Source organism: Hoplias malabaricus, chromosome 9 (assembly GCF_029633855.1).
Source record: "Hoplias malabaricus isolate fHopMal1 chromosome 9, fHopMal1.hap1, whole genome shotgun sequence".
Classification (NCBI taxonomy): domain Eukaryota; kingdom Metazoa; phylum Chordata; class Actinopteri; order Characiformes; family Erythrinidae; genus Hoplias; species Hoplias malabaricus.
In genome coordinates this window covers 43,367,767-43,393,005 of record NC_089808.1, presented here as the reverse complement: position 1 = coordinate 43,393,005, position 25,239 = coordinate 43,367,767, and the positions used below count along the sequence as shown (strand labels likewise).

Below are 25,239 nucleotides of genomic sequence, written 5' to 3'. Positions count from 1 at the left end.
CGGTTTGTGGGCATATATATTGGATTCTGCGCTGCATGGTAGAAATTTGCCGCTCAGTGCTGTTCAGCGAGCAGCCTGTTTTGATTGTGCTGCGCGGTTTTAATGAACCTCAGTTTGGACAAACTTTTGACATATTCCACAAACCAATATATATATACCCACAATCCAATATATATGCCAATAAACCAATATATATACCCACAAACCAATATATATACCCACAATCCAACATACATACCCACAATCCAATATATATGCCAATAAACCAATATATATACCCACAATCCAATATATATACCCACAAACCAATATATATACCCACAATCCAACATACATACCCACAATCCAATATATATATACCCACAATCCAATATATATACCCACAATCCAATATATATACCCACAAACAAATATATATACCCACAATCCAATATATATGCCAATAAACCAATATATATACCCACAATCCAATATATATACCCACAAACAAATATATATATACCCACAATCCAATATATATGCCAATAAACCAATATATATACCCACAATCCAATATATATATCCCCAATCCAATATATATATACCCACAAACCAAAATATATACCCACAATCCAACATACATACCCACAATCCAATATATATATACCCACAAACCAATATATATACCCACAATCCAATATATATACCCACAAACCAATATATATATATATACCCACAATCCAATATATATACCCGCAATCCAATATATATGCCAATAAACCAATATATATACCCACAATCCAATATATATATCCCCAATCCAATATATATACCCACAAACCAATATATATATACCCACAAACCAATATATATACCCACAATCCAATATATATATCCCCAATCCAATATATATACCCACAAACCAATATATATACCCACAATCCAACATACATACCCACAATCCAATATATATATACCCACAAACCAATATATATACCCACAATCCAATATATATGCTAGGAAACCAATGTATAAACTGATAATCCAATATATACTCACAAACCGATATATATAAACCAACAGTTTAAAACCAATGTATGTGCCATTAAACCAAGTAGTTTCTCCATAACCCAATATATATGTACAAAGTACATTATAATTATTTCCTGAACGGCTTCCCATAGGTTTCCTCACACACGTTGGTAGGTGGATTGGAGACTCAAAAGTATCCATAGGTATGAAGTGAATGTGTGAGTGTGTGTTGGCCTCTCTGACTGGTGCCCCCTCCAGGGTGTGTTCCTTGCGCTCAGTGATTTGTGTAGGCTTCCGACCTACCGCTGCCCTGAGAAGGGTCACAGAGAGTGAATGAATGAATTTACAGTGTGTTGAGGGAACTTTATGTATTTTCTGTTCACTGTACATATCTACTTTACTCTGTGTGTGTACTGATATGTGTGTGTGTAATGTTTGTGTCCTGTGTGTGTGTGTGTGTGTGTCCTGTGCATGTGTCCAGTGTGTGTGTGTAATGTATTTGTCTTGTGTGTGTGTGTGTGATATATTTGTCCTGTGTGTGAGTGTGTGTCCTGTGAGTGTGTGTGTGTATATATGTGTGTGTCCTGTGCGTTTGTGTGTGTGTTTGTCCTGTGTGTGTGTGTGTATATATATGTGTGTGTCCTGTGCATTTGTGTGTATGTTTGTCCTGTGTGTGTGTGTGTGTGTGTGTGTGTGTATATATGTGTGTGTCCTGTGCTTTTGTGTGTATGTTTGTCCTGTGTGTGTGTGTGTGTGTGTGTGTGTCTCCTATGCCTGTGTAACAGAGACAGTGAGAAGCTGTGGGTGAAACAATAGTCCTGATTGATGTTGAGTTAGAGTGTTAGAGTAGCGGTGCAGAGGACAATGGCTCCATTAAAGTAACTCTGTGCTTGGTGGAGAGAGGTTCTGAAGCCAGAGAGTCTTTGTCCTGCTCACGCGCAGGTTCCACAGGAGCGCCGCTGATGGAGAGGTAGGTGCTGCTGTTCTGCTCCGTCTCTGGGTCGTTTGCTCTGGTCTGAAGCAGGTGTTGCTCCAGGTGTGTGTCTGAGTGGAGTCTCTGGGGGAGGTCTGCAGTACTCTGTGACTCTGAGAGTATTCCCCTGTCTCTGGATTGGTTTATTTACTTTAATGTGTTTGACATAGTGACTGTGTTTAATCCGGGTCATGGTCATCAGGAGATAGTGTACAGTATGTAACGGTGGGGTAGGTTACAAATGTGTGTCAGTGTGTGAAACTGTCCACAGGAGTGTTAGTGTGAGAGTGACTGGGTGACTGTGAGAGTGACTGGGTTAGTGTATGTGTGAGTGAGTGACTGGGTGAGTGTGTGAGTGACTGGATGAGTGTTTGAGTGACTGGGTTAGTGTGTGTGAGTGACTGGGTGAGTGTGTGTGTGTGGGTGAGTGTGAGAGTGACTGTGTGTGTGTGTGTGAGTGTGGTTGACTGGGTGAGTGTGAGAGTGACTGGGTGAGTGTGAGAGTGACTGGATGAGTGTGTAAGTGACTGGATGACTGTTAGAGTGACTGGGTGAGTTTCAGAGTGACTGGGTTAGTGTGTGTGAGTGACTGGATGAGTTTGAGAGTGACTGGGTGGGTGTATGAATGACTGGGTGAGTGTGTGTGTGTGAGTGACTGGGTGAGTGTGTGTGTGGGTGTGTGTGAGTGACTGGGTGAGTGTGAGAGTGACTGGGTGAATGTGTGAGTGACTGGATGAGTGTGAGAGTGACTGGGTGAGTGTGAGAGTGACTGGGTGACTGTGAGCGTGACTGGGTGACTGTGAGCGTGACTGGGTGAGTGTCAGAGTGACTGGGTTAGTGTGTGTGAGTGACTGGGTGTGTTTGAGAGTGACTGGGTGGGTGTGTGAATGACTGGGTGAGTGTGTGTGTGGGTGAGAGAGTGACTGGGTGAGTGTGTGTCAGAGTGACAGGGTTAGTGTGTGTGAGTGACTGGATGAGTTTGAGGGTGACTGGGTGGGTGTGTGAATGATTGGGTGAGTGTGTGTGTGTGACTGTGAGTGACTGGGTGAGTGTGTGTGTGGGTGAGTGAGAGTGACTGGGTGAGTGTGAGAGCGACTGTGTGTGTGTGAGAGCGACTGGGTGAGTGTGAGAGTGACTGGGTGAGTGTGAGAGTGACTGTGTGTGTGTGTGAGTGACTGGGTGAGTGTGAGAGTGACTGGATGAGTGTGTGAGTGAATGGATGACTGTGAGAGTTACTGGGTGACTGTGAGAGTGACTGGGTGAGTGTGTGAGTGTCAGAGTGACTGGGTTAGTGTGTGTGAGGGACTGGGTGTGTTTGAGAGTGACTGGGTGAGTGTGTGTGTGGGTGAGAGAGTGACTGGGTGAGAGTCAGAGTGACTGGGTTAGTGTGTGTGAGTGACTGGATGAGTTTGAGGGTGACTGGGTGTGTGTGTGAATGACTGGGTGAGTGTGTGTGTGTGACTGTGAGTGACTGGGTGAGTGTGTGTGTGGGTGAGTGAGAGTGACTGGGTGAGTGTGAGAGCGACTGTGTTTGTGAGTGACTGGGTGAGTGTGAGAGTGACTGGGTGAATGTGTGAGTGACTGGATGAGTGTGTGAGTGACTGGATGAGTGTGAGAGTGACTGGGTGACTGTGAGAGTGACTGGGTGACTGTGAGAGTGACTGGGTGAGTGTGTGAGTGACTGGGTGAGTGTCAGAGTGACTGGGTTAGTGTGTGTGAGTGACTGGGTGTGTTTGAAAGTGACTGGGTGGGTGTGTGAATGACTGGGTGAGTGTGTGTGTGAGAGAGTGACTGGGTGAGTGTGAGAATGACTCAGTGTGTGAGAATGACTGAGTGTGTGTGTGAGTGTGAGTGTGAGAGTGACTGGGTGAGTGTGACTGGGTGAGTGTGTGTGAGTGACTGGGTGAGTCTGAGAGTGACTGGGTTATTGTGTGTGAGTGACTGGGTTAGTGTGTGTGAGTGACTGGGTGATTCTGAGAGTGACTGGGTTATTGTGTGTGAGTGACTGGGTTAGTGTGTGTGAGTGACTGGGTGAGTCTGAGAGTGACTGGGTTATTGTGTGTGAGTGACTGGGTTAGTGTGTGTGAGTGACTGGGTGAGTGTGAGAGTGACTGGGTGAGTGTGTGAGTGACTGGGTGAGTGTGAGAGTGACTGGGTTAGTGTGTGTGAGTGACTGGGTGGGTGTGTGAATGACTTGGTGAGTGTGGGATCCTGTACTCATCCTAGGGGTTAATACGGAGTTAATACTGACTCAGTGAGGCCACGTGAGAGACGTCCGCTGTAGGAGCACTGACTCTGCTGCTCAGTGCTGTCGAGTGTGATCCAGATCTCGCCGCCAGAACATCAGAGTTATTCCTGAAGGAGAGGCGTCACTCAGCGACTCCTCGGTGTCTGGGTTTCTGAAGCAGGCCTTTGATGTGGATAAAGCTCCTGAGGCTGACCTCGCTCATCGCTCTCAGGAGCATCACAAGGGACACACTCAAACACCAGCTAAGGCTCATGTGCAGCTGCTCCAGAGGGGTGTGTATTTCTGTGGTGTGATTAAACCCTGACTCACCTCGTTTAACACTGTTTCCACACACCTAGCCACTTTACTGGAACCCCCTGCTCTGTCAGGTAGTGAATGACCTGCTGTACGCCGCAGGGTCACTGCTCTCCAGGCTGTTGCCCCAGTGACTGTGAGAGACCGGGGTTATTTGGCATGCGCCGGCCTCTCTGTGTCTCGTTTCGTGTTTGTGTGGCCTTTGTTTATTTTTTGTTTTTGTGTAAAAATGTTGAATGATGAAAACGATCAGCAAAACGTTTAGAAATGAACAGAGAACAGTACATTTCCTGAGGAGCATGATGTGTTATTCTTTATTATAAAAGTATGAGTGTTGCAGGTGGTTGTTAGGGATCATTAGGTGGTCGCTGTGCTCATTGTTTTTTTTTTACAGAATTATAATCAGTCGCTAAGATCAAATCTTTCTGAGGATGATTCCGGTTGGTTGCTGTGGTGTTCTGCTGGTGGCGAGGCTGTTGATTGAAAGTTGTGGGCTTGTGTTGGTAAATAAAGTTGTTTCTATGGTACTTTTAATTATTTAGAATCTACCATGAATTATTCAGTACCCACTACACATTCAGAATCTACATCTTCCTCATTATTCGGAATCTGCTTGTAATTATTTCAGTATCCACTAAGAAGTATTTGGAATTGACTATTAATTATTCAGAATCAGTTTTCAATTATTTAGCAGCCCCTATAAATTATTCATAGAGTACAATGATTATTCAGTATCTACTATGGATTATTCAGTATTTTCTATGAATTATTCAGTATCTACTATTTTACATTTACATTTACATTTATGCATTTGGCAGACACTTTTATCCAAAGCGACTTACAAAAGAGGAACATTCAAACTACAGCACGATTTATACAAAATACCTTACATTAAGTGCAATATGCAGGAAGTAATAAGTGCATTAAAGAAAGACATTCAGTGCAAGAGATACTCTCAGAAGGGTTTTCAAGGATTTCTTGAATGCGGAGAGGGTTTCTGTTGCTCTGATGGTCCTTGGAAGCTCGTTCCACCAGCGTGGTGCCAGAGATGAGAATAGCCTCGACTGACCTGTACGGGGGGTTGGCCGTTTTAGTTGGCGCTCCTTTGAGGAACGGAGAGGGCGGACGCTAACGTATGGTTTTAAGAGTCTATTGAGGAAGATGGGAGCAGAGCCAGTGAATACTCTGAAGGCCATCATTAGTGATTTGAATTTGATGCGAGCAGCTAAGAGTAGCCAATGCAGCTCAACTAATAGGGGCGTGACATGTGCTCTATTTGGTTGGTTGAAGACCAGGTGTGCTGCAGCATTCTGGATCATCTGTAGCGGTCTCACAGCACAGGCCGGAAGACCTGTCAGGAGGGCGTTACAATAGTCTAGACGGGAGATTGCTAACGTCTGGACAAGGAGCTGTGTTGTATGTTGAGTTAGGTATGGCCTAATCTTCCTTATGTTGAATAGGGAGAAGCGGCACGATGGAGCTACAGCGGTAACGTGATCTGCGAAGGTCAGCTGGTCATCAACCATGACACCTAGGTTTCTTACAGCCTTGGTGGGAGCCACTGATAGGGACCCTAGCTTGATGCTGATGTTGTGGAGAATAGCTTGCTTGGCTGGGAGGACCAGTAGTTCAGTTTTGGATAAATTCAATTGGAGGTGATGTTCCTTCATCCATGTAGATATGTCAGAGAGACAGTCAGAGATTCGAGTTGCCACTGAAGTGTCAACTGGAGGAAAGAATAAATACAGCTGTGTGTCATCTGCATAGCAGTGATAGGAGAAGCTGTGTGAATGTATGATTGGGCCTAGAGAGGTGGTGTACAAGGCAAAGAGGAGGGGACCCAGCACTGAGCCGTGGGGCACACCTGTGGTGAGGTGGTGTCGCGCTGATGTTTGTCCAAGCCATGACACACTGAAGGATCGTCCAGTGAGATAAGACTCAAACCAGGAGAGTGCATTGTTCTTGAAGCCCATGTCAGTGAGTTTGTTTAGTAAGATGTGGTGGTTGACCATATCAAATGCTGCTGATAGGTCGAGCAGGATGAGAACTGAGGACTGACTTGTCGCTTTGGCATCTTTAAGAGCTTCCATTACTGACTCAAGTGCAGTTTCTGTCGAGTGGCCGCTCTTGAAGCCGGATTGGTTCGAGTCAAGAAGGTTATGTTGGGAGAGGAATTTTGTTGCCTGCTTAAAGACAGCTCTTTCAATGATTTTAGACAGGAAGGGGAAGAGAGAGACTGGTCGGTAGTTCTCTACTATAGAAGGAGCAAGAGCAGGTTTTTTGAGTAGAGGTCTTACTTGAGCTTCCTTGAAGGTGTTTGGAAATGTTCCAGAGGTTAGTGAAGAATTGATCACATGAGTGGCTGCAGACACAATGGACGGAGCTGTGGTTTGCAGTAGGGTGGTAGGAATGGGATCCAGTGGACAGGATGTAGGACGGCCGCCTCTAAGAAGATTTGATACTTCGTCTTCTGTGTTTGTGTTTGTTCAGTGATGTTACAAAACCAAAGACTGAACCCGAGAGTCTCTGAGAGTCTTCTGTGAGAGGAGTGAAAGAAGGGAAGGAAGCAGTAGGTTTAGGAGGATTCGAAGGGGGAGCCGGAGGCTGTGTAGAAGGGTCAGAAAACCGGCTGTTAATTGCAGCAACTTTGCTGGTGAAGAAGTCAACAAATGCGTCAGCAGTTAGGTTGGTTGCAGGGGGTGGAGGTGGAGGGTTCAGCAGAGACTTGAAGGTTGAAAACAGCTTCCGGGTGTCAGTAGCGTTGTTGATTTTGTCTTGGTAGAATTTCTTTTTTGCAGAGGTGACGTTTTTTGAGAAAGCTGAGAACAGGGATTGTAGTTGTGTCAGGTGTGATGGGTCTTTTGTTTTTCGCCATCTCCTCTCAGCAGCTCTGAGGTTAGTGCGCATTGATCGATGGGAGTCAGTAAGCCACGGGTGGGGCTGCATGGGTCTTGCCGGGTCTGGTAGTCGGAGGGCACAGGCGATCTAAGCAGGAGCTCAGTGTTGTGCAGAGTGACTCTGTGGCGTCATTGACCTCAAGAGATGAGAAGGTGCTGGGGGGTGGGAGAGCAGAAGTCACAAGGGCAGAGAAGTGGGTGGGAGATAGGTTGCGGAGATTGCGCCGGAAGGGGACAGAGGGAGCGGACACAGTGTGTTGCTGAGGGAGACAAGCATTGAGTTGAATAAAGTAATGGTCAATGGTCAGTATGGTCATTAATGGAGTAACTTTTACAGAGTTAATTAAGCAGTGTTGATTATTATTGATTATTCAGTATCTACTATGAATTATTCAGTATCTTCTATTGATAATTCAGTATCTACTATGAATTATTCAGTATCTTCTATGGATAATTCAGTATCTACTATGAATTATTCAGTATTTTCTATTGGTAATTCAGTATCTACTATGAATTATTCAGTATCTTCTATTGATTATTCAGTATCTACTATGAATTATTCAGTATTTTCTATTGGTAATTCAGTATCTACTATGAATTATTCAGTATCTTCTATTGATAATTCAGTGTCTACTATTAATTATTCAGTATTTTCTATTGATAATTCAGTATCTACTATGAATTATTCAGTATCTTCTATTGATAATTCAGTATCTACTATGAATTATTCAGTATCTTCTATTGATAATTCAGTATCTACTATGAATTATTCAGTATCTAGTATGAATTATTCAGTATCTTCTATTGGTAATTCAGTATCTAGTATGAATTATTCAGTATCTTCTATTGGTAATTCAGTATCTACTATGAATTATTCAGTATTTTCTATTGGTAATTCAGTATCTACTATGAATTATTCAGTATTTTCTATTGATAATTCAGTCTCGTTATCCATCTCAGGTGTTTCTCGTTTGTTGGAGTATTTAAGTCCCCTTCCCGCACTTCCTGGTGTGGTTCATTGTTCTTCGTGTTCTTTGTACGTTTTACCCTGTTCCTTGTTCCGTTGGCCGTGTTGTTCTTTGTTTCGTTTGCTCTGTTCTTCGTAGTGTTCCTCATTTCTCTTGCTTGTTTCCCTTGCTCGTTTCATGCCCCAGTCGTGTTGTGTTTGTTTCATTAAGTTTTGTTAAATAAAGTCTGTGTTCTTAGCGTTTGCGTCCACATCCGTCAATCCGCACCCCTCGCCCCTAACATTGTAGAATCCACTTTGAATCTTTTAATATCTGCTCTGAATAATTACAGCTGTTAATGTGTTAATGAGGATTACAGTGTGTGTTAAATAGTGTTAACTGCCTGTAGAAGAGGAGGAACTGGAGCATGAGTGCCACTTAGTGGTGGAGCTCTTCAGTTACACCGAATTCATCTGGACTTCAGAGGTTAGTGTGTATGTGTGTATATGTATGTGTGTGTGTGTATATGTATGTGTGTGTGTGTGTATATGTATGTGTGTGTGTGTGTATATGTATGTGTGTGTATGTGTGTATATGTATGTGTGTGTGTGAATGTGTATATGTGTGTGTGTGAATGTGTATGTGTGTGTTTGAATGTGTATATGTGTGTGTGTGTGTGTGTATATGTATGTGTGTGTGTATATGTATGTGTGTGTGTGAATGTGAATGTGTATATGTGTGTGTGAATGTGTATATGTGTGTGTGTGGGTTCAGTGGGTTTGGAGCGTTTGGAGTGTAAACTGGATGCCCTTGTGTTTGTTCAGTGATGTTACAAAACTGAAGACTGAACTTGAGAGTCTCTGAGAGAACAGAGTGAGGTAAACCCTCTCATAAAGTAGAACCCAGATATAATGTGTGGGTGGGTTTGGGATTAAAGTCTCTCTCTGCTCAGAGACACAGGAGACACACGTCTGCAGAGTGGACAGACTCCTACAGGACTTTAGCTGAACTCCTGGAGCTGGAGTGAACTGATGTAACCCTCCTCTCTTTCTTACTCTCTCTCTCCCCCCTCTTTCTCTTTCTCTCTCTCCCCTTTCTCTGTCTCTCTCACTCTCTCTCTATCTCCCCCCTTTCTCTGTCTCTCTCTCTCTCTCTCTCTCTCTCTCTCTCTCTCTCTCGGGGGCTTGGTGTAGCTCCTTCATCACATATGACAGGATCACGCTCAAGACAAAGACCTTACAGCTCCCTTCTGCTGTGTGTGTGTGTGTGTTGGTGGATGTCTCTTTTACTAGTGGGGTTTTAACCCTTTAGGTTCCTGATTATCATGACACTACACTTTTGCCATTAAATTAATTATAATATTTATAATAATAATAGTAAATTAAATAATATAAAGATAAATAGTAATAGCAGTAGTAGCAGTAGTAATAATAAATATATTTTATTTGTAGTGAGCCTCAGAGAGAAATAAAACACACACTACAGCCTTGTTTTCTGGAAGCAATTCCATATCATCGCTGTCCAGTTAAAACCCTGTGTGTGTGTGTGTGTGTGTGTGTGAGACGACCACCTAACTCCACCCTACCTTACTTTTATGTTACCTTGGTAACTAGTTAGAAACCCACCTGGAACACATTTAATCTTCAGGAACTGTCCCGTTTCACGTTGCTTCCGTTCTCTTTCTAATTTGTTCCATAAACCAAACCCGGTTCAGTTCGGTTCCGACCCGAAGTTTGTTCCCGAGCGCTGTGTCCTTGTGTGCTTTGTGCTAGCGCGAGTGTCAGCGGAGCGGAGACTTAAGCGAGGTTGAGGGACTTCTCTCCAGGCCCCAGTCGCTTCAGTGGAGCGCAGCTTTCATCAGAACTTTCACCAGGGGCCAATCAGCGGCAGGAGGCCCGAGGCCAATCACAGCTCAACGGCCAGGGACCTCAGGCCAATCACAGTTCAGAACTCACTCGGGGCCAGTTAGAGCTCGGCAGCGAGGGCCTAGGGCCAATCAGGGCTCAGAGAGTGGAGATCGGAAGCTGGAGTGACCAGATCAGATCGGACGGCCACCACTCTCAGGCTCCCTTCAGGACAGCCCTAACACACACACACACAGAGGCATATGAGTATATAAACACACACACCAGCTACTGGACAAGTGCTCCAGAGCTGTTTGGACACTTGTTTGTTTACTTTCAGAGGTTTACACTGCAGCTCCTCTGAAGGGAACGCAAGTGAACCCTTTTGATCCCATTCACCCAGTCACTCTCACATTCACCCAGTCACTCTCACACTCATCCAGTCACTCTCACACTCATCCAGTCACTCACACACTCACCCAGTTACTCTCTCACACACCCAGTCACTCACACACTCACCCAGTTACTCTCTCACACACCCAGTCACTCACACACTCACCCAGTTACTCTCTCACACACCCAGTCACTCACACACCCAGTCACTCTCACACTCATCCAGTCACTCTCACATTCACCCAGTCACTCTCTCACACACCCAGTCACTCACACACTCATCCAGTCACTCTCTCACACACCCAGTCACTCTCTCACACACCCAGTCACTCTCTCACACACCCAGTCACTCACACACTCACCCAGTTACTCTCTCACACACCCAGTCACTCACACACTCACCCAGTTACTCTCTCACACACCCAGTCACTCACACACTCACCCAGTTACTCTCTCACACACCCAGTCACTCACACACTCACCCAGTCACTCTCTCACACACCCAGTCACTCACACACCCAGTTACTCTCTCACACTCATCCAGTCACTCTCACATTCACCCAGTCACTCTCACATTCACCCAGTCACTCTCTCACACACCCAGTTACTCTCACAATCACCCAGTTACTCTCACAATCACCCAGTTACTCTCTCACACACCCAGTCACTCACACACTCATCCAGTCACTCTCTCACACACCCAGTCACTCTCTCACACACCCAGTCACTCACACACTCACCCAGTCACTCTCTCACACACCCAGTTACTCTCTCACACACCCAGTCACTCACACACTCACCCAGTCACTCTCTCACACACCCAGTTACTCTCTCACACACCCAGTCACTCACACACTCACCCAGTTACTCTCTCACACACCCAGTCACTCACACACTCACCCAGTCACTCTCTCACACACCCAGTCACTCACACACCCAGTTACTCTCTCACACTCATCCAGTCACTCTCACATTCACCCAGTCACTCACACACTCATCCAGTCACTCACACACTCACCCAGTCACTCTCTCACACACCCAGTTACTCTCACAATCACCCAGTCACTCTCTCACACACCCAGTCACTCACACACTCACCCAGTCACTCACACACTCACCCAGTCACACTCTCACACACCCAGTTACTCTCACACTCACCCAGTCACTCTCACACACCCAGTCACTCTCACACTCACCCAGTCACTCTCACCTGATCTTCTGTCCTGAGTGGAGTGAGTCCTGGAGAAGGAGAGTGGAGTTTATTTACTCGTGTCTGTTATAAAGCCTCTGTCTGAGGTTGTGTTCACTCTGAGTGCGTTATTAAATCTACAGCACTGTGTAAATGTCGTCTAAAGTTATTATTATTATTTAAAATAGTGTATCTCCTCAATGAGTGGTGCTATAATGAAATATTTTACCTCAATTTCCAGATGTCATTTTAAGTGAGCCACTATATATTTATAATTTTCGCTGTTCTCCTGATCGTGTGAATCTGAAACCTACAGCGCACTGCATTTAACACAGTGAAGTATTTATTAACCGCTGACACTAGGCACTGGACGACCACCTCAAACAACACTGTCACCAGGAGAGATGTGGAAAGGGTTAAACCAACACACACACACACTGTTTTAATGGGGTTGGGTTTATTCTGATATTAGGAGGGTGTTGGTTGGTTGGTTTCTGAGGAAATAGACTCTCACTGCTGCACCTTTTTAAACCTGATTTCCTCCTAAACCTTTTCCACTGAGGACCGTGACCCTGAAGGAGGAGGCCCTGTCTCTGCAGCAGGAGGAGGGTGGACCCTCAGTGGCTCTGAGGAGGTGAAGCTCAATGACCGCTCCCTGCTGCAGACAGAGACCGTCTCTCTTCACTTCTCCGTCTCCCGTCTTTCCTCACTGTCGTCTCTTCCTCCTCCTCTTCTCCAGGGTGAAGTACGGTCACGTGCCTCCGTCGGCTCTCTTACATAAAGAGAACCGTGTTTGTTCCCCTTCAGCTCCGGTTCTGCAGCAGAACCGAGGTCAAGGGTCAGCGCAGCGTCCGGAGCGATTGCATCATCAGAGGATAATAATCATAATAATATTTTAAAAAGCAGCTGTTTCTAACCCAGCGCTCACCCCACGTTTCTTCTTCTTCTGAGGAGGAGGACATCAGTCAGGGTCAGGGCTCGTTTACTGCAGTGACTCTGTGCCTCTGGGGACATGATGAAACACTGCTGTGAGGATCTGATGGCAGCTGTAAGAGCATTGTTGGTATTGAGCAGCGTCCTTGGGCTCAGAGGAGGTACAGAATGAACGTGTGTGTCCACAACAGCAGAATATTAAAGCAACAATCTGTGATTTAAAAAGCTTTCTGAAAGACCTCGCTGACACTGATGGGGAGAGGAGGGATGAAGGGATGAGGGATGAGTGATAGGCAGAAGGAGATGGATGGAGGAAATTAAGAATGGAGGGAAACAGGAATGAAGAGAGGGAGAGACCTACCCTGCGGTCCACTAGCGAGTGTGGGTTGATTGAACAAAAACCCTGTGTGGGAGAAAAGCCCAGAGACATCCCTCTAGAGACAGTAGGGTTATGTAAGACATTTCAATGCGGAATAAAACCCTGCCGACAATCAACTGTCTTCTGTCCCTCGTCAGCTCCAGACATCTATCTTTCCAACATGCAGTTACACACTGAAACACTGACACACACCAGCTACAGCCGTTTACTCCTACATACAGTTACAGCACAAAAATATTTACACACACCAGCTACAGCTGTTTACTCCTACATACAGTTACAGCACCGAAATACTGACACACACCAGCTACAGCCGTTTACTCCTACATACAGTTACGGTACCAAACTACTGACAAAGAAACGCGAAAGATATTTACATCTACATAAAGTTACACTACAGAGATATTTAGAGATGCACTGAGGTTGTGCCTATGCTCTTCTCTGCAGTGGTAATGTATCTTTAATCCTTCAAAGACTGTGGAGTAAATTGAACAGAGCTGTGTGTGACATCACTGCGTAGATCCACAGATGAGAATATCCAGAGTGCTAACATTGCACAGACCCCGCAGGGCACTAACACACACTTCTCTCATAAAACACTCGTCTATTACAGAATCCACCACACATTCTTCCTCTCTCTCTCTTTCTCTATTCCTCTCTCACGCTCACTCTCTCTCTCTCACACACACACACACACACAGAGTACTGTGTCCACCACGGTCGCTTGGAGACTCAGGATGAGAAACATCTAACATTTAACACAGTATACTACACCTTTATGAATCTACCACAGGACAGAGTCACTGACCTCACACCGTTATAATTACACACACCTCACACTCTCAACACTGATCACAACACACCTCCACACACTGAACACCAGAACTGTGTTCCTGAGCCACAGTGCTTTGAATTCTGAGAAATGGAGAGTAACGCTCGGGTAAAGGACAGAGTGAAATGGTGAATGAGGGAAAAAGAATGAAGGAGTGAAAGAGTGAGTGAAACACTGCCCACTCTCACTCTCTGTGTTGTATAAATATTTGGAGAAAGATAACGAACAGAACCTCAGTCCAGATCTGAGTGTGTGCCTCAGTGGGGTATCGGGCGCTCACTGGCCACATACAGTTATAAGAAACCCCCCCCCCCTCTACTGACACTCACTGGCCACTTTATCAGAAACACCCCCCCTCTACTGACACTCACTGGCCACTTTATCAGAAACACCCCCCCTCTACTGACACTCACTGGCCACTTTATCAGAAACCCCCCCCCTCTACTGACACTCACTGGCCACTTTATCAGAAACACCCCCCCCCCCCTCTACTGACACTCACTGGCCACTTTATCAGAAACACCCCCCTCTACTGACACTCACTGGCCACTTTATCAGAAACACCCCCCTCTACTGACACTCACTGGCCACTTTATCAGAAACACCCCCCCTCTACTGACACTCACTGGCCACTTTATCAGAAACACCCCCTTCTACTGACACTCACTGGCCACTTTATCAGAAACACCTCCCTCTACTGACACTCACTGGTCACTTTATCAGAAACACCCCCCCTCTACTGACACTCACTGGCCACTTTATCAGAAATACCCCCCTCTACTGACACTCACTGGCCACTTTATCAGAAACACCCCCCCGCTACTGACACTCACTGGCCACTTTATCAGAAACACCCCCCCCTCTACTGACACTCACTGGCCACTTTATCAGAAACACCCCCCCGCTACTGACACTCACTGGCCACTTTATCAGAAACACCCCCCTCTACTGACACTCACTGGCCACTTTATCAGAAACACCCCTCCTCTACTGACACTCACTGGCCACTTTATCAGAAACAGCCCCCCCTCTACTGACACTCACTGGCCACTTTATCAGAAACACCCCCCCCCTCTACTGACACTCACTGGCCACTTTATCAGAAACACCCCCCCGCTACTGACACTCACTGGCCACTTTATCAGAAACACCCCCCCCCTCTACTGACACTCACTGGCCACTTTATCAGAAACAGCCCCCCCTCTACTGACACTCACTGGCCACTTTATCAGAAACACCCCCCCCTCTACTGACACTCACTGGCCACTTTATCAGAAAACCCCCCCCTCTACTGACACTCACTGGCCACTTTATCAGAAACACCCCCCCCCCTCTACTGACACTCACTGGCCACTTTATCAGAAACACCCCCCCTCTACTGTCACTCACTGGCCACTTTATCAGAAACACCCCCCCCCCCCTACTGTCACTCACTGGCCACTTTATCAGAAACACCCCCCCCCCTACCGTCACTCACTGGCCACTTTATCAGAAACACCCCCCCCTCTACTGACACTCACTGGCCACTTTATCAGAAACACCCCCCCCCCCTCTACTGACACTCACTGGCCACTTTATCAGAAACACCCCCCCCTCTACTGACACTCACTGGCCACTTTATCAGAAACACCCCCCCCCTCTACTGACACTCACTGGCCACTTTATCAGAAACACCCCCCCTCTACTGTCACTCACTGGCCACTTTATCAGAAACACCCCCCCCCCCTACTGTCACTCACTGGCCACTTTATCAGAAACACCCCCCCCCCTACCGTCACTCACTGGCCACTTTATCAGAAACACCCCCCCCTCTACTGACACTCACTGGCCACTTTATCAGAAACACCCCCCCCCCCTCTACTGACACTCACTGGCCACTTTATCAGAAACACCCTGTGTGGTGTGATGGTGTTCCATGAGTAGAACCTGTGATGTTTTGGTGGAACGTGCAGAACTGTTCAGGACTGGATCTGTGTCACTAATGGTTCTTCACCTTGTTCTGAGCGAGGTTCTTCACTTTACTGGTGCCCATCTGTGGTTCTTCCTCTCACTCTGAGGGAGGCTCTCCTTCTGAGTCTTGGAGGCAGGGCTTGTGTGACTATCGCAAAGAGAAGAGAGTATGAGAGACAGGGGGTGGGGGGAGAAAGAGAGAGAGAGGCAGTGGACGGGGGGAGAGAGAGAGAGTGAGAGAGAGAGAGAGAGAGAGAGAGAGAGAGAGAGAAGCTGGTTTGAGACAGTTCCTCAGATGGAGTTAGAGGAAGATCTGCAGCAGGATGGAGCTCCACTCTTCTCCAGGTGAGTCGACTTCCAGTCTTTAGATGTTGAGCTGTAATGTCCTGCAGATGACAGACTGTGTTCTGGGTGTTCTGGGGTGTGTTCCGGGTGTCCTCCGGGTGTCCAGATGCCGTTCTCTGGATGTTCTGGAGCTGTTACAGAGCAGGAGAGGACCTGGGTTTATACTCGGCTTGTAGTTTATTTGGGTTACACTCAGAGTTCTGTTGAAGCTGAATCTGGGACTAAATTAAATAATGATTCTGACTTATTTCTTCAGACACAACACAACCTTCACTCAAGCTTTAATCCAGTAATAAACAGTGATGTTGTTCTCTGCATGGCCTGCGAGGGCTATGAGGACACGGTTGTTTTTTAGTTTTCCCCATCTCCCATATTTCTAGCACACGGGACTTTGGTCTGGATATTTTTGCTGGACCTGGCAACCCTGCTCTCAGTTTGCCGGTAGCATTAACAACCTGCTCTAACTATACCTTTCAATCACTAACCGTCTTTAAGCGCTTGTTGAGGGGTACGTTACGCATGTGTTACACGACGCCGCTGCTTTGACATAAACAGGAGTTTAGTCACTAACGTGTGTTCAGAGCCTGGTCTCCAGCTGCAGCAGCGTTAACTGAACAGACTTCTGCTGATACAACTGTTACCTGCTTTGTCAGATCCAGCCCAGAGTGTATTTACTGGTTTAACTCCCACAACACAACGATAGGACGTCTTCACACTGGATAAAAACGAAATATCACTTTATAATAAAAAGGCAGCATCAGTTATTTATATTAGTTGCACATTTCTGTTTCTGAAAACCCTTCTACCTCTTTAAACAGTTATTATTCAGAGTAACGTGACATGACATAATCTACACTTTATAAGAACACTAACTCTTTTAATTACAGCATTAACACAGTAGTTCTGACTGATCGTGCAGTATTCTATGAATAATATTACTGATACACGGTTAATCAGTGAAACAGTGTTAATGCTGTAATTAAAAGTGTTTTATCTCCCAGTCCTACTGTGATTACTACTGTGATTACTACTGTGATTACTACTGTGTGATCAGTTTAATGATGCCCTGTGTATTGCCAAAGTGAATGTGTTTGTGATTGTTAATAGTATCGAGTGTATGCCTTTAGTAATCAGTAGTAATCAGTAAAGGAGAAGGAGAAGGAGAAGTGAGAGAGGAGGATGAGCAGAAAGAGAGAGAGAGAGAGAGAGAGAGAGAGAGAGAGAGGTAAACGTAAAACAAAATACGTAAGTGGAGAGTCAGTGAGTTTACGGGAGAATGGATGTGTAAGACGAATTAGAAGTCAGCAGTTGAAGTGGTAATCATTTGTCAGTGTGAAGTGAAGTGGGTTTGAATCCCGCAGTGTGGACCTCACTCGAAGTTTAATTCTAGTTACAGCCGTGAGTCTCAGCAGTGTTTTAAAGACAGCTGTATAAAGTCTATAAGTCCCACTTGTGTAAAAAGGACTGTTCTGAGGAAATCAGGGTTGTGTTTTGACTGAAACGGTGTAGAATATGATCAAGAAACTATTACATTCACCACCATCAGAACACAGACCTCTGATCTCCACAACAGTCTCTTTACACAGAAGAGTTCACAGAGAACAGCTGTTTAAATGTAAGTTAAAAACACACACTTTATTTTCTATTTAACACAAGACTGTTGTTTGTTCACAGACCGAGGAAAAGTCTAAATATAAATAATGAACGGTGCAGTGTGTTAACCCTTTAATAACCCAGCCCTCTTAATTTACACTGAAAGTTAGGGACCTGGTTATAACCTGGATATCATTTCATTTAAAACCCTTTTTGTTCGTTGTGTCTCTAAAACGACTGAGATGTGAGGTTTATTAAGAGAAAGAGTTACTAACTGATGTATTACTCCGTGTTAATTATGATTTAACATTAAATACAAACACAGTTCACAGACTGAAGGACAGTAAACAGAAATTAAGGCCTGTGAAGGTTTGTCTTTAGTGTGAAACAGTTGTGTAAATTAATGGTGTGACTGAGCTCTGATTTTTAGACGTGAATCAGTCGGGATGTGAATCACAGGTGTATTCCTCATTAAACTGGGATTCTGAAGTGATGTGAATCAATACAGAAAGATGCTTTCGTCCTACAGCAGAGCTGTAAATGAACAGGGTCCCTGTTTAGATCGGTGTCCAGACGCTCGCGCTGTGATAAAGATTTAAACATTCCTTCATTTCCACACGTTTTCATTGAGAATACGTTTAAAAGAGCGGACTCTTTCATTATATAACTCCAGGAGGGGGTCCAAACCTCAGCACATGTTCGTAAGCTTTGTTTTTATAAATAAATGTCAATGCTGTGGGTTTGGAGCCGAGTCTGAGGAAGACTTTAGCTGCGCGTCGTGGGCTGAGAGGGAGGAATGTTAATATTTACACGGAGTTAAACCCCGCTCCGGTCCTGATGGAGGTAGACTGCTTCAGTCGGCTCTGTACCTCTAATGTTTCTCACTCGGAGTGAGGGCAGAGTGTTACAGGATTATTCACCAGTTCCTACAACATTTCAGCTTTAAATGTTTATGTCCTGAGGAAATGCCTTGTTTAAAAACCCATGTGGATAGATTAACTTCTTTAAAATAAATGATGCTGATTTACTTCTAATCCTTGGATGTAATGTACGTCAGTTTATATTTATCAAGAGAACGGAGGTGAGTTTCCCGCTGAGCTCCGTCACCTGTCTTTACTGAGCCTGTGAAAGCATTTGGGAACTGAGGAGACACATCCCTGCAGTTTTGCAAGTGAAGTTTTTGCCCATTTTTCCTCTGTACAACACTTCAGCTGCTCAACAGCTCAAGGTCATTTCCTAATGCAGCAGTGGACTGTGTTCAGAAGCAGTGTTTTTCTGAACTCCTGAGTCCATGTGTCTGTATTAATCACAGTGTGATGAGGGTGTCTCCTGCAGAGCCGTCTGAGGGCTGGAAGGTTAGGTGTCTCCTGCAGAGCCGTCTGAGGGCTGGAAGGTCAGGCGTCTCCTGCAGAGCCGTCTGAGGACTTGAAGGTCAGGCGTCTCCTGCAGAGCCGTCTGAGGGCTGGAAGGTCAGGCGTATCCTGCAGAGCCGTCTGAGGGCTGGAAGGTCAGGCGTCTCCTGCAGAGCCGTCTGAGGGCTGGAAGGCCAGGTGTCTCCTGCAGAGCCGTCTGAGGGCTGGAAGGCCAGGTGTCTCCTGCAGAGCCGTCTGAGGGCTGGAAGGTCAGGCGTCTCCTGCAGAGCCGTCTGAGGGCTGGAAGGTCAGGCGTCTCCTGCAGAGCCGTCTGAGGGCAGGAAGGTCAGGTGTCTCCTGCAGAGCCGTCTGAGGGCTGGAAGGTCAGGTGTCTCCTGGAGAGCCGTCTGAGGGCTGGAAGGTCAGACTCATTCAGCAGTGATGTCCAACTTTGTCCAACCCGGACTGAGAGTTCCTGAACCTCTCTGAGCTGTGATCACACCCCCTCTCTGGGTGTTGGCCACACCCCTCTTATTGTAAGGCCACGCCTCCCTCTCTGCTGCAGAGTCTGACCTTTTGGTGGACACTCTTTATCCCTTTAATATTCTTTTGTTTATAGTGGACTCTTCCAAAATGAAAATCCGGAGTATTCTATAAACTCTGATTTCACTCTGATTTCACCTCCATCACCACTTTTTGGAGCGAGTTACCGGTGTCAGGTTCTAACTGTGTTTATTTACATAGTACAGTCCAGTTCAGAGTTCTTTCAGCTTTGGTCGTTACACAGCTCTCCAGGAGGATTCATACAGCACAGTCTGTGTATAGTGTTTTACTGACACATGAAACTAACTGCTCTGGAGCAGCTGCACATGAGCCTAAGGTCACCATGCCAAATGCCAAGCACGGACTGGAGGAGTATAGATCTCTCCAGCACTGTTCATAGCAGTGTGTGCTCTGGAGTGATGGAGCTCCATCCAATACAAGGAGCAGTGGCAGAACTAATCCCCCAACATCGGTGCTGCTCGTGGCTGAATGCCACCAAATCCTCACAGAGACACTGTAGCGGTATTTAACTTTCTCCAGTTAAAGACACGGCACTGGGTTTAATGTGGAAGCTTGTTGAGTGTGTGACTATAAGCATCAGAGCATCAGAGCTAAATCAGAGCATTGTGTGAGAGATGAGAGAGTGTGTGTGTGTGTGTGTGTGTGTGTATGTGCATTTGTGTTTGTATGTGTGTGTGTGTGTGTGAGAGAGAGAGAGAGCATTTGTGTGTGTCTCCTCTGATCTGTTGTGTGAAATTGTGAAGGCGGGAGCTGTCAGCTTACAGCTTTTCTCCTCAGTATCCTCCAACCAACTACAGCAGTCTCCAGGCCACACACACACACACACACACACACACACACACACACACACACACACGCACACTCCAGAGGAGTACACTCACGTAAACTTTCAAATCAACTCAGACTGCTTTGAAATGTGATACACAATGAAAAATATCTGGCTGAATGCCATCAGATCCTCACAGCAATGTTCCAACAGCTAGGGTCTGTTCCCGCAGAGAGAGAACACACTCCCGATTAACCCCTTCAGCTCTGGAAGATCAGACACGAGTCGGACTGCGCTCAGTCTTCGGCTGTAATCGGACACGTCTGATAGTTTAGGGGATTGTTTTGGTTCTAACTGGGACAAAGCGCTATGACAACGCTGATTCCTCAGTGTAGCCCAGCGATATGAGAGCGTCTGGTTAACGCTCACATCAAAGACTTCTGTACGTTTCTCACAAATTTCAGCAGAAAAAGTAACAGCCGTTGGATCCTACAGTGAAAAACGTACAAAATTAACGTGCTGTCACACTTTTGCCTTGTTTTCTGCCCTATCTTTGTTTTCTGCCCTATCTGTTTTTGTTTTATTGTAGACTCCTCCCTTGTCTCTGCTCTAGCCCCGCCCTGAAATCAGTGTCTCATTTGTTACCCTGCCCCCTCATTACCCCTCCCATCTGTGTAGTTACCCCTTGATTTGGTCTTGCGTGTGGATGTGTTTCTGTGATTTACACCGGTTTGTGGTGGTTTTCTGTTAGTTTCAGTGTGTTCCAGTTTGTGTTTCCAGTGCCCTGTCGTGTGTGTTTTTGTTTTAGTTTGAGTTTCACCCGTGACACATGCTGTTTTAGTTTGAGTTTCCTGGTGTAAACCACTCATCTATTTCAGGTTGATCTTAACAGGCTGGAAAAGTCTGATCTAAACTGGTTTCATCTGGTTTTATTTGGTTTAACTTGGAGTGCACCTCTCTCTAGTCTGTTTTCCTAAATGATTTGGACAGTGTCAGCTACAGTAACACTAGGGGGCACTGTTGTTTATATCCTGCACAGGCAACAACCACAGGGGACTCTGCACAAACAAAGAGGTTAAACTACCAGTCTTAATGAGTCTTTGAGGTGTGAGCTGCAGGTGTGAGTGATTGCTAAGGGGCGGAGCCAAGTCAGATTTGGAGCAGGACTGAAATATGTATTTTTTAAACAAGTCCGTGACTATGTAGTCTTCCGGTCAGGGGCGCAGCCACGGGTTCCACACAAACACACATCGGAGTCTGATTCAGAGCTGGAGCACGAGGGGAGGCTGAAAACCGACCCGTATTTCTACTCTAAAAGCTGTGTTCTGGACTTGTTTAAAGACTTGTTTTATTTCGGAGGTTCCCTCAGCCGGAGCGAGGGGCTGATAAACCGAAAACACGCTTCTCATTGGTCAGAACTTTTATTTAGCCAATCAGCAGCCAGAGATACAGTCCATCATTCAGTGCTGCAGCTGATAGAGTCACAGTCCCTCCTACAGGGGGCGCTGAGAGCAGCAGGTCAGAGCTGAAACACTGGGAACTTACAGCTCTGCTTTCAGACAGAGTCCTGGAGAAACTCCATTTCATTCTCCTTCCACACATCTGTGCTACATCCCTCCACTGCAACAACATCAGTGCGCTGTCTCTGACAAAACCGAGACCCGCGCTGATATCAGCTCCTCCGCTCCGCTCAGGTTCACATTTGTTTATTCTAGAAAGAGTAATGGTACCCACTGAGCCTGGGTCCACACAAACGTCTATTTCTGGCTGCACCACTGCTTCCAGTCAATGGACTAATGACACATAGACGGCAATGGAACGACACGGAGTGAAATAAACGTTAGAATGAAAATGAAGTGATAAAACTGTGACTGTTTCTTTGGACCTCAGATACCAGCCCCCAACAAACAACATGCTCAGGATCCACTGGTGCCTGTTCTGTTTCTGAAAGTGTCTACAACTTCTTACTTTCTCCACTCTACAAATCCTAAGTGAAGCTTGGTCCACCATTTTCCAGTGGACTGAGTGAGCTAATCTAATTAGCATGCTAGCAGTAGCAGGGCCTCCAGCTGTAATCAGAGATGTGGGGTATTTTACAAGGTTGCATTAGTTTAACCTGTGTTACAGCGCTCTGACATTCCCGATTCCTTACTGCAGCCCACTGCAGATATGAGGGTGTCTGGCTAATGCTAATGTCAAGAATCTCTTTGGCCTACATTTCCCATCTGAGGCTTTTAAATGTCAAATAAAATCAGCCAGGAAGAGAGGGATTGGTGCGAAGGGTTGAAATGTAAACAGTTCAATGACTGTGAATCTGTTTTACCAGAATATAGCGACATTTGTCTCTGCTAATGAAAATATTTTGCCATGTTCTGGTGTCATCTAAAGGTTTAGACCCCTACTAAAAAGGAGGTGGGATTTTAACACCGTCAGCCAGGCTTCCTGTAGACCATCTAACCAGAGGTGGGAGAGTATTCAAGTAAAACAACTGTTACTTGTGGCTCGTTTCCACTGTGTTACTCTACTGGTCTTCTCCACTCGTCCAGCAGGTGAATCAGGTCCTGGTTCTGGAAGCGGGTTCTTGTTTAGTGGCTGTTCTCTCGTGGTTCAGAGCGAGTCGAGTAGGGACTAAACCATGGCGTGTAAACCTTGCAGAGCGCTGATCGTCCAGAGAGAGTCGTCACTCTACGCCACGCGACGCAGACGACCAGCACCAACTCTCCATCTGTAAAATCTCCAGCTGCAGCAGAGATCACGTTTGTTTTTATCCGACTCACGACGGCAGCTCGTAAAATGATGCCGTGGTCTTTTGAAGAGGTTCAAACGCTCCTCGGATCGGTGGCCGACGAAAGAATCCAGCGAGAGCTGGACGCTGCAACAAGGAAGGAACAAACTCTACTGATCTGTCTGAACTGATGACGGAGCTGTGTTCAGTCCCAAACTACAACAACACGCCGATACACCACGAGTAAACACCGCTTAACGCTACCACCGCCGTTGTTGTGGTTTCCAAAGACCACTGTTCCCCTTAGAGACGAGGTTAGAGACGACACCAGGTACATTTCAGGGGGAGCTGTGGGAAACCAACCAGGGACCAATCAGAGAGTAGAGTCCAGTAGAGTCCAGTAGAGTTGGCACCATGCAGTGGAAACACGGTAAAAATTTGACACAAATGAGTAAAGAACAAAATACCTCCTTCAGTCCTGAGTGAGCTGTGGTTAGTGTGAACTCTCAGAACATCCAGCTAAACTGTGGACCTCTCTGTAGTTCTCTTCAAGGACAAACTACTGAGACACTGAGGGACATTGTAAAGCTATGAAGCTGTTCTCATTCTCTTCTATCTCCAGACTGTAGGTGAAGGGCCTCTATGACCACGATGAGCTGGAGCTTCCTGACGCGACTCCTGGAGGAGATCCACCAGCACTCCACCTTTGTGGGGAAGGTGTGGCTGACGGTGCTGATCATTTTCCGGATCGTGCTGACGGCCGTGGGAGGGGAGTCCATCTACTCAGACGAGCAGACCAAGTTCACCTGCAACACCAAGCAGCCCGGATGTGAGAACGTCTGCTACGATGCTTTCGCACCGCTCTCGCACGTCCGCTTCTGGGTGTTCCAGATCATTATGATCTCCACACCCAGCGTCCTGTACCTGGGCTTCGCCGTCCACAGGATCGCTCGAGCATCTGAGAAGGACCAGCAGCGCCGTAGACGCCAGCAGCAGCACAGCAGCAGGACCCACAGGTCCAGGTGGAGAGCAGGGCACCACCCCGACCAGGCCCTGGACCAGGAGGAGGAGGAGGATGAGGATGACGATGCAGAGCCCATGATATATGAGGACGCACTGGAGGTACCAAGGTTACACTTTGTCAATAATAATAATAATAATAATAATAATAAATGGCTTTTTTTAAGCACTTTTCAGTAACCCAAAGACACTGTTCACAATGAGATGAACATGTAAAGACATCACACTGATAGCTGTGACCTAATGTCTGACCCTAATTTGTCCATTTCCTGGTTCTGGTTCAGGTCCAGGAGACCAAGCCTGAGGTGGAGAAAGGTTCTGGGCGAGATCCCACCAAGCATGATGGGCGGCGCAGGATCATGCAGGAAGGTCTGATGAAGATCTACATCCTCCAGCTGCTGTCCAGAGCCGTGTTCGAGGTGGGTTTCCTCGCAGGTCAGTACCTGCTGTACGGGTTCCGGGTCAATCCCTCCTTCGTCTGTAACAAGGTGCCCTGCCCTCACCGAGTGGACTGCTTTGTGTCTCGACCCACGGAGAAGACCATCTTCCTGCTCATCATGTACGTGGTGAGCTGCTTGTGTTTGGTGCTAAATTTGTGTGAGATGTTCCACCTGGGAATCGGAGCCTTCCGGGACGTGATCAGAAGAAGACGGAGTCAGGGCAGACCCCATCCCTACGGATACCCGTATTCCAGGAATATTCCAGCCTCTCCGCCTGGGTACAACCTTGTTATCAAGTCCGAAAAGCCCCAGATCCGCATGGCCAACAGCCTGCTCTCCCACGACCCAAACCTGCCAGGATCCGGGCCGGAGCAGCACTGCACCAGTCCAGATGAGAACATCCCATCGGATCTGGCGAGCCTGCACAGACACCTGCGAGTTGCCCAGGAGCAGCTGGACATGGCTTTCCAAACGTACAACACCAAAAACCCTCAGACCTCCAGGACCAGCAGCCCAACGTCCGGAGCCACCGTGGCAGAGCAGA

General features: G+C 46.5%; 1 protein-coding gene across 2 annotated transcripts in view; it reads left to right on the top strand.

The window, feature by feature from the left end:
• The first annotated feature begins 1,948 nt into the window (after positions 1-1,948).
• gjc2 (gap junction protein gamma 2) overlaps positions 1,949-25,239 on the top strand; it is a 25,187-nt gene continuing 1,896 nt past the window's right edge. Inside the window, exons 1-3 of one of the 2 annotated variants that reach the window (XM_066681003.1) lie at positions 1,949-1,981; positions 23,858-24,357; positions 24,540-25,239. The exon at positions 24,540-25,239 is cut by the window's right edge and continues 1,896 nt beyond it. In XM_066681003.1, coding sequence (XP_066537100.1) covers positions 23,878-24,357; positions 24,540-25,239 — 1,180 coding nt within the window. In that variant the 5' untranslated portion in view covers positions 1,949-1,981; positions 23,858-23,877. Of the gene's footprint in view, positions 1,982-23,753; positions 24,358-24,539 lie in introns of those variants that run through there. The other variant, XM_066681004.1, reaches the window with a different exon arrangement.